Raw genomic sequence first — 10,202 nt, 5'->3', positions numbered from 1 at the left:
TCTTTAATTATGTATTTTTGGAGTAATAATAATTGTATTTTTCTTATTTTAATAATTTTATAGTGTGATTCTCTAAAATGTTTCATATTTGTTTAATTATTAATAGTATGTTTATTTTATTATTCATTTTTTGATAGTTTTATCTATGTATTTATATATATGTTTAGTATTTGAAATACAATATATTTACATGTTTTCTAACACTATTTTAGTCTTCTTTATTTTTGTAGTCAATATTTTATTCTTTGAGCACACTCACATGGGCATCTGCATCATCATACTCCTTTCTTCTGGCTCCGTTTGCATGCTTTTACACCTAACACTGCACATATGATTGCTTTATTCAGTTGTAAGTGATAGGACCCACTGGCTGACAGAGGTGGGCTGGTTGGGATCCCTGCAAAGACTTTCTGTGTCAGTGCCAGGAGCATAGCTATCATTACGTAATCGTTGTAGTGGAACCAGTCCCTAGGGGACCATTGCACCCAAATGATGCTATCCAATCAGGGTGTAGAGTGGCCCTTCAAATTGGTTTCATTAGGACCCATGGAATTCCTGCTATGCCACTAACGTGGCTGAATCCATGCAAGCCTCCTTTTGCAGCAATGTAAATATAAAACAGAACAATTCTGGCCTTCCAGAAAGTGGAGTTAACACGTTCACTGCGTAAGGAGACATTTGCACTACATCTCAGTCTCTCGGGCCCCAGTGGCTTATGTGCACTTGTGAGGCGACAATCTTTCTTTCCAATGCATCCTGGGAAGCGACTCCTCCTTCCTCCCTGATGGCATAATGCCCATACATTTAATATACGACCTGAAGGGTGGTAGCTCAGTAAACTGTTAATCGAGAACTACGGGCCTCATTAAGATGTCGGTTGGACTGTCACTGGCAGACCGTTGGCAGTGGTCCAACCACCATCCAGCAGAGCGTTCCAACCTCTGCATTATGATGCGGTGCTTCGGACCGTATCGGTTGGACCGCATTGGTCGGACGGACCGACCAACGCTTCCGAAGGGCTCATGGGGCCTGTTGGCCAGATCGTATTCCCTACAATATGGGCGGTACCTGCTCAGTCACCACTGTGGGGATTACAATATCCCTTTCTGACGGCCTTTCCATGGTAGTCTGACTGCCATGGAAAGGCTGTCGGAAAGGGACTTTGGGGGCACCTAGCAGGGTCTGGTCCCCCCTGGTCCCCTGCTATGAGGCCTGGGGGGCACCCGTGGTGCCCCTCAAAACATCCATGCCCCGCATGGTGCCTGCCATACGGTTCATAGATGTTTCAAAACATCCCTATTTCCATTGCAGGTTTCTTTTCAGGCAGCAGCACAAGCCACAATGGAAAAAGCCATGATTCTGATCACCTACACAGCGGTCGCATCATAATTTAGCGGGTGGGACCGCCGACTACTTGTCAGTTGGTCCCAAACCTGTTTGCGATGGTGGTCGGACGCTCATCCAACCGCCATCGTAATCAGGCTCTACATCATACAAGCAGGTGTGAGTTCAACCACCTTAACACCTTAGCTGCTATTGAACGTCCAGCTCCAGTGCTGAACGTTCCATTGCGCAGGTGCAGCTGGAACGTCCAACGGCCGACGGCAGCACTCCAGAGGTAGTGGTGCCATCGGCCGTTGGACTGGGTGCAGCACTTATGAGGTTAAATTCCACTCAGGGTCACATACTGTTGACGTAAATTCTTGCCTGGGGTATATGGACATATGGTAACAGCTGTGGACCCATGTCTGTGAGCAGAGAATTGATGTTCATCTTTCTGGAAAACCAAAGTCACGCCTGGTGTCGTATATCTCTTCCAGGGTCTTGGTAGTACTTATTGGTGGCTCACTGCGGCATCACCCACTTCATGGCTACATGAAAAACTGGCAGTTGTGTGTATCTTGCAGCTCTTCTTTGAGCCTTGGTAGGGTAAGGATACTGAAAGTCATGAGGAATCTGCCTGCTGGAGGTGCGATGAGATCTTGTGCCTGGGCCTCCAGCCCGTACGTCTTCTCGGATCTGGTTCTTCCTCTCAGGTAAGGTCCTGACTTGACATGATTCTTGCTGCAAGAGTTAATTTAATCTTTGCAGCCATATTAAAACATGTGGTTAAAGCAGTGCATTGTTGAATGTGTGTGTTACATTGCATCAGTGTTATTACCCCAGATATTCCTGAAAATCTGGATATTTGAGACATCACCGTGATCATCAATTAAAAGAGAGCAGCCATTTTGTAGGAAGGATATGTTTATTCTTTGCATCCTGCATAAGGGACTTATAGATTTGGCGCCTGGAAGGACGCGTTTCTTGGGACATTCACTTTGCTTGTCTGGAAGCACTGGCGTGTTATATGGACTATGTACATGGGCGGTGTCGCCGACGCGCTGTCAGTCAGGGTACATATACATCAGACAACAGTACTCGTTGGGGCGGACCTCGGTAGTTTCTCCATGGAGGCACTGCACTGCAGATGGCGACTTTCTTTGTATTGCTTGTCCCCATCATCGCATTCAAAGAACTCTGCCATTTTGGGTTTCCCTGCACCGGTTGGAGCCAGACAGGGTTTTGCTTTGCCAAACACTTACACATTCAATGATTGCCTAGTTGCACATGCGCATACACTATCGGGCTGCCTAGGCACACCCATGAAATAAAGGGGGGCGAGGGATATACACAGAGAAACAATGACAATACAATCTATGAGAAAGCGCGGCAGGTTAACAGCGACACGAGGAGGAGACAAGAAGGAAGGCGTGTATTGCTGGACAGGAAGTGACGTCAGACAAAAGAGGGAAGGACATCGTACCAACAGAAGGAGTGCTCCGGAAGGGCTTCAAGTGAAAAAGTATACTGTGGTTGTAGATGGAAGAAAAAACAGAGAAAAGAACAAGTCAGCTCTGGAGAAATGGACAAATAATACACAGCTTTTTTATATAATTAATTAGCCATCCCAGAGAGCACCCTTTCTCCAAAGGAAGATGAAGCTATTTCTGTGGGTGGAGAGTGATGTCTATATGCCTGTCAGTCAGAGCTGCTCACTTCCTACTATGCGGAAGAATGTCTCACCCTTCTCATTCTAGTCCACCCTTTTTCCCATGTACAAGGTGTTTGTCTCTACCTCTCTCATCAGAGAGCTTCCTCTGTCCCACCCATTCAGGAGGGGACTGTATCAGATCGCTCGCACTCTAAAAATAATCATTATTATTCCTATTTGTAAAGCGCAAAAATATCACCCGTTAAGGGTTTCAAGGAGCTGGGGGTCGTCAGGGAGATTAAGTGAGCTATTGCCCAGAGTCACAGAATGCTAAGCTGAGCTGCCGCTGGCACCAGGGATCGAACCGTGAGCCACATGCTCCAGAGTCGGCCGCTTGGGCCACTGCACCACACCTCTCCCTACTGGTCCACTCTAGAGATCTCTCTGTGTCATGGCGGTTTTCTCTATCCCTTGCACCCTACGGCTCTCTCTCAGTCCCATACAAGAGGGGACTACCTCTATCACTCACACTGCAGAGATCCCCCTGCCACATGCTAGTAGTGCTGTCTCTATCTCTTTTGCAAACGGTTGCCTACACTGGTGTAGCTGCCAAGTTTCTAGATCTATGCATGATTTGCTGCTCCAGTTCAGGATGTTTTTCTTCGAATTGTGGGACTTGTTGTCCGGTTTCATAATGCAATAAACAAAACTTCAAGTCCCAGAATTCAAAGGAAAAACCCGGACAAGAGAAGCCCATCACACATGAACCTGGGAAACTTGGCAGGGGGCTGACTGGCAATACTCAATGTCCCAGTTCCACACATGCCAACCCTCCCGTTTCAGATGGATGACTAACGATTTCACAGCTAGTCTCCCGCCTCCCGATTCCTGCATGCAGAAAAGACGACAGCGAACTGATCGATCTCCTGCTCACAGCGGCTGTTAAAACTATCCTAACGAACTGGAAAGACACAGGGAAGGCAACCTTTAAAAGTTGGCTCAATTGGGGCACCTTCCTAAGAGGGGCGGACAACATAACATCAAAACACTCGCCCAACCCCACCCCAAAGGGCGAGATGTGGCACTCCTTGGACAACTACCTGGGCTCGCACAAACCTCCATAGGAAGGTCACGGTGCTCGGTACCCTCACACCCATCCTAACACCCAGCCTGCTCACATCGCAAACTCTGGAAGTATGGCGGCTAACGACCGCGCTACCCATCCTGTCCTCTTTTCCTTTCTCTCTTTTCCCGCTTCCGTTTCCTACCTTCGAGGGTAAATCATAAGACCATAAAATGCAGCATACCCCAAGGTCGTGATTGCCTATCTAATGTATATGTGACCAATCATGTCAACGATATGCCTACTGTAACCCCAACGGCGTATAACGACACCAGTATTGCCTTCATTATATCTGTACTGTACATACAAAATGTTCTAAAGAAATCTTTTGAAATAAAAAAAAACAGATTGCTGAATCATGATCTGCGAGAAACAAGGCAGCTTGAGCTCAGAAATACTGCCTTACATACCCATAGAACCGATTCAGACAGATTGTCTCTGCTTCAATCTAAGTCAATAAGAAAAATACTTCCTCCTGACTTTTTTTTTAAATCTCCCACTTGCCTGTTCTAAAATGTTGTCAGGCATGCAGTTCTCGATCACAAATTAAATGACACTGCAGCGTGTTTCATCTGACACAGACACGTGCACTCTTTCACCTCCAATTCTAGTCACACTCAGAGACACTGAAACACAAAGAGCTGCTGGTATTTAAGTTTCAAAGCAGCAGCAGTAATTTAATGAAGAGAATACTGATGAGCCTGGGCCAGCAGCAGCCTTTCAAAGTTGGTGTTGCTGCTGTTACTTATGTAAAGGGTTAGGCAGCTCTGCACACCTAGAGATGGTGTCTGGGGGAAAGCTGCCAACTTTGAACCTTTGGTCATGGGTTCCAACCCCACATTGGCATTTAAAATCTAGAAAATACTGGCAAATCTCCTGGAATTCGAAGATATAGTCCCTCCTTTAAATCTCATGACCCCCCCCATTAATGTTTCATAAATACTTACACATACATATTGCACACAAGAATTTCCTGTTTTTGCTATATAATTACCAAGTAAACAATATAATGGCATATAAAATACTGCACATCTATTGCCAATATTTCATCATCAACGGCATCTGCCTAAAACCTTTAAACACCTGCTGGGCGGAGTGAAATAGAGGCCTGATGCCAACCCTACTATCACACCAGAGCTTCCTCTGACCCAAGCTAGAGGGACAGTCTCTGTCTCTCAAAGAGAGTCCCCTCTGACTGATAATATTGGGGGAGGTCTCGATCTCTATTACCCCAGAACTCCCTCTGTCACAAGCTCCTCTTGTCTCTTCCCCTCTTACCCCAAAGCTACCTCTGTCTCATACAAGCAGGGATTCTATGGGGGATGGAAGCAATCTCTACCATTTTTCTCATCCCAGAGGTCCCTCGGGCACACAATGAAGGGAATGTAGCACGTTACAACACATGCTTTTACCACGCGGTAGGTAACAAGCGGTCATTACAACGACCGCGTTGTTACCACGCGTGGCATTAGATCGCAAGTCTTTTCAACGACTTGAGCTAGGTGGCACGCTGGATTTAGGAATAGTATAAATTACTATTCCTACTCCAGTTAGCGCAACAGCAGGGAAGGTGTTGGATTTAAAATCCAACACATTCCCTGGGGTTGCACGCCACCTAGCGCAAGTCTTTGAAACGTCTTGCGATGTAATGCCACCCGTGGTAACAACGAGGTTGTTGTAACAACCACATTGGTACCTACCTCCGTGGTATTGACAGAGTTGTAAATGTTGTTTAACCAATGAAGGTAATGCTGTATAGTTTTCACTGCCTCCGTCTGTCCCACGTTGGCGAGGACTATCTAGGACTATCTATGTCACCCCACTGCTCCCTCCATCCCACACTGACTATAGCCATCACCTAAGAGCTCCCTTTCACTCAAACTGCATACCCCTCTCACTCCTGAGCTCCTTTCTGGCTCATAGCACAGATGGCTGTCTATATTGTCTCACCCCAGAGCTCCTTCTCTCTGTCCCATATTGGGGGGGGGGGTTCTCTGTCACCACAGACCTCCCTCCATCCCTCATTCACTATCACAGTCACCTCAGATCTATCTCTGGCTCCCTCTCAGTCCCACATTAGGACAACAGGAGGCAGGGACTGAGTGGGGTGACTATTCCTCTCACCCAGAGCTCCCTCTGGCCCACAGCGAGAGTGTCTGTCTGCTTGTGTCTTACCTCCTCCCTCCCCATACAAGGAACATCAATACTCACCTATTATCACCACCACCACAAGGGCACAAATTACTCCCATTATAATCATCATCTGTGGGGAAAGCAGAATGTTTAGAGGCAGCCATAATCACAGACATTAAGGACAGAAAAGCACTGCCCAGTTCCCTACACGCTGTCACACTGCAGATTAATGACAATCATAGTTAAAAGGTCTACGCCTTATATAACAAATCCATTGCCATGTCCGACCAAGTGCATGTGAAGATTGAAATAGTACATAGGCTGACTCCTGTGTGTTGTAAATTTGGCATTTCTGCAGGACCCCCTCCCACCCCCTGGATTTCTGGCCTTTTGCTGGACGCTATATTTTTGCTGGCTGTAGAACTCTGTGCCCTTTACCCTTGTGAGCCAGTGTTAAAATGCTTGTGCTTTGCCCTTCAACATGGTGAAATTGGCATACCCCTAATTGGCTTCTTTAACTAACTTACAAGTCTCTGGTATTTGGTGCAAAATGTACCCACAATCTTGAAGTTAAATGTCTATAGTGGACTGCAGCACCCATTGTGACACATATTTCCTTCCTTTTAAATATTTAAGTCACCCTTATGTAAGCCTCATTCCCATAAGGCAGGGTGCATGGTATTTAAAAAGTGGGACATGTAGGAATTTAATATTAATCATATCCTTACAGTAAAAAAGTCCCAACAGCTATTTCCACTGTAGCAAGGTTGGCTGTTCCATTGGGAAATTTTGGGTTACAGTAAATAGTGTTAATTTTGGCGAGGAAACAGCTAGAAAAGTACTTAAACAACAATTTTGAATAGTTAGTAAAAATCCAATTCAATGCGGGAGTTGGATTTTTGACAAATATTTAGGAAAAGGTACCTTAGGAAAGTTACCTTTTCCCTGCCTAAAGCCACTGGCAGCCCATTTAAATCTATTTTCCCACTTTTGCCAGCCAGTAATTAGCATTTAAATTGGAGTGAATGGGTGTGAAATTCCTCCCAAGAGCAAACAATCGGCTGACCTGTATGGAAATAGGTGATCCCTCTTAACCTGACAGAATATGTAGGATGGGGCTGTGATCATTCTATTTGACACTACAGTGTCAAATCATGCTGCTTGAATGTAAAATCCTGCTTGACAGGTCTGCTGGGGTTTTAAATGTAACACTTGCGGCGAACTTCAAAGAGGCTATCCCTGTCACAGGAAAAAGTTAGTTGTCACCTGGGCAGGGCACTTCATTTGTCTTCCCGAGCCAGGCAGGCTCCAATTATAATGGGCTCTTTTTGACATTTCAGTGTCAAAACCTGCTGGAGTGTCAAATCATACTAGACAGGTCTGCTGGGGTTCTAAATATTACACTTGTTGCACACACTCCAAAGGGTGGAAACAAGATGCAACTGCATTCTGTGTATCCAACTGTCTGGTTGCTGGAAAACCCTGTTATTTTCCACCAGACTTCTCTCTTTGGGTTTATTTGGAGTACAGTTACTTCCTAAAGCTTGATTTTAGTATTAGATGGGGAAGACACTAGGATTGTCACAGTATACTTCCCACACACACACTCCCAGCCCTCAAAGCTCTAGTTTAGTGTGGCTGACTGAAGACTTACTCTATCTTGAAAATGACCAAAGTGGGTAAGGTTGGCCTCAGGAACACTTACCTAATTGGTTAGAGTGTTCCCAGGAGTCATTCCCACCCACTAGCTCATGCCAGACATAAATGTGGTGTCTCCAGGCACTCACTTCAGAACACCTCTGTATCTGTGGGAGATCAGAAGAGGACTGAACCTTCTGCCTGCACCTGAGAAGAGCCCTGAAGGACTGGAACACTCTCTTTTGCATACAGGACAATGAAATTGACACTATGGGTCGACTGGCTGACATTCTGTTACAGCTAGAGGCATACAACAAGCTACAAAAGGTCTTTTCTGAAACTACCCAGCTGACCTGTGGCAACTGGAACTGGACTTGACCCTAGTGTTGGCCTCTGTCTGACACCCAGGTCAGGACCTGTACATGTATGGCTCCATACTCTTGAAGAGTGTGTAACTATTGGGTGGTGCCCTCTCATCTTGTCCAGGGCACAGAGCTAACCCAATATCAGAGAAGCAAATAGAACAAAGGATGTTTAAATCTTGCATTCCTTAGCATGATGCACAGGATGAGTGTACATTAGGCAGGGCCACTTATTGAATGCCTGCCTGATGAAGGCCAATAAAAAGTATTGGTAGAGAGTAAGGCTGAAATACGTTGGCAAGGTAAAGGTGAATTGATGTAACATTATATTTCATTCTACAGCCATGAATAACAATCATTTAAATCATCTCCAGGATACTCAACCAATAAAAAAGGATAGGTATACTCTGTGATATTTTAACATTAATATATGGATCCTCGCTATATCCAGCATAATTTATTTGAACTCCTGATTAACGATTGAGTCAGCCAGGTTGGTATTCACCTACACTGCTGTGGAGAGGTCACTGTCGATGAAGCATGCCATGATAAATAGTGGGTGAGGTGACCTATCCATATCTTTCTAAATGGCTGCAGACAAACTAGGTTACCAAATTATTTCCGGCCACCTTTGATACTGTATATACAGTGTCAAATTGTGCCCAGATCTCAGTCTACCACAACCATTGACTATCATTTGCACTTTATACTTCTTGGCGCCATACCTACTTTAACCTTTAAAAGTTCATATCTCTGGTTTCGCCATTTGGATTTTAGTCATTTTGGTGCCATTTCATTTTCAATTGTACTCTATTTTTAAATTTCAGCATGGGATTTTTATTGTTTTGCGTTTCAAATGTATTACTATTTTGGGACTGCATAAATACTTTACACAGTGTCTACGTTTAGCCTGTCAGTCCTGTGCCAGGTGGTCGAGCTCAGGTTTGTGAGTAGTCACCCACCCCAATAAATATCCAGTTGTTTACACCATGCAATACAGATTCAGGCTTGAGTGGAAGAAATGTAGATTTCTCCTGCAAAGTTTTTTGAAGTTGAGATATTTTGCACTTTGCAACGGTTGCAAAGTTCTGTGAGCTTTGCAGAAGTTAGTCTGTGGGTGAAATTTCTTACACAAAAATTTCCCGTGGAATATTTGTTCAGTCAAACCCTTTTTTTGCCATTGTGTTCTCTGACAGAAAGTGGGATTCTGCTAAAATGGATTTCTTGCAAAATTTACTTTTTCCAGAACATTTTACCCCAAATGTATAATCCACAGCCATTGTGAAGTTTGAGGAAGAACAACTTTGTAATTTAGCACATCCTTAAAACATGGAAAACCTTTACATCTTTCACAGGTAGTATATCAGAATATTCAGTACAAAAATATGGTTCTACAAACAAATCACAACTAAATATCTCCTACAACAATATCAAGAAGGTAGGTTTATGTAGTCAGGTATATAATGTATATATTCTTAATTCCACCTTTAGGTTACATGATGATATACATACTATTAAGGTACATATATATGGAGAAAGAATTGTAGACCTCTGTATATCCCTATATGCTTACATTTGCAATATTGTGGAATTTTTTTATTCTGGATCAAAGTTTTTATCAACACATACATGAGTGCTGCTGTATTGGAATAATCCTTCGGGAATCTGCCCCAAAGCTTAAGAGGTGAGTCCGATTTTCTTATTTAATGAATTATGGGGCTAACATTAAAAAATGTTCACTGTCTGCTTTTCTACCAGCTTAGCCATGTTGAGGCCCACCTTATACTTGGCACCAAATGTTTGGACAAGAATGATGCTAACCTTGCATAGAACTCTTCATAGGAGTAGGTTACTTTCCATACACTGGCGCCCCATACTGGAATCCAGATAACTGTGAAAACACCACTGATTCATGCATATGGACTGATCTGTTTCTGGCGAACATCTCTTTACTCATGGCCAGCAAAAGTAA

The 10,202-nt window shown here is 44.2% G+C and overlaps 1 protein-coding gene across 1 annotated transcript in view; it reads right to left on the bottom strand.

Moving 5' to 3' along the window:
- Window positions 1-2,229: 2,229 nt before the first annotated feature.
- LOC147706388 (vesicle-associated membrane protein 1-like) overlaps window positions 2,230-10,202 on the bottom strand; it is a 75,740-nt gene continuing 67,767 nt past the window's right edge. The window contains exons 4-5 of the mRNA XM_086932884.1: window positions 6,309-6,360; window positions 2,230-2,850 (exon numbers count right to left, since the gene is read on the bottom strand). Of these exons, the coding sequence (XP_086789010.1) occupies window positions 2,834-2,850; window positions 6,309-6,360 (69 nt within the window). The 3' untranslated portion in view covers window positions 2,230-2,833. The remainder of the gene's footprint in view (window positions 2,851-6,308; window positions 6,361-10,202) is intronic.

Source organism: Lissotriton vulgaris, chromosome 7 (assembly GCF_964263255.1).
Source record: "Lissotriton vulgaris chromosome 7, aLisVul1.2, whole genome shotgun sequence".
In the NCBI taxonomy this organism is placed as follows: domain Eukaryota; kingdom Metazoa; phylum Chordata; class Amphibia; order Caudata; family Salamandridae; genus Lissotriton; species Lissotriton vulgaris.
Note: the sequence above shows the minus strand (reverse complement) of the source record. Positions and strands in the feature narration are given on the sequence as shown.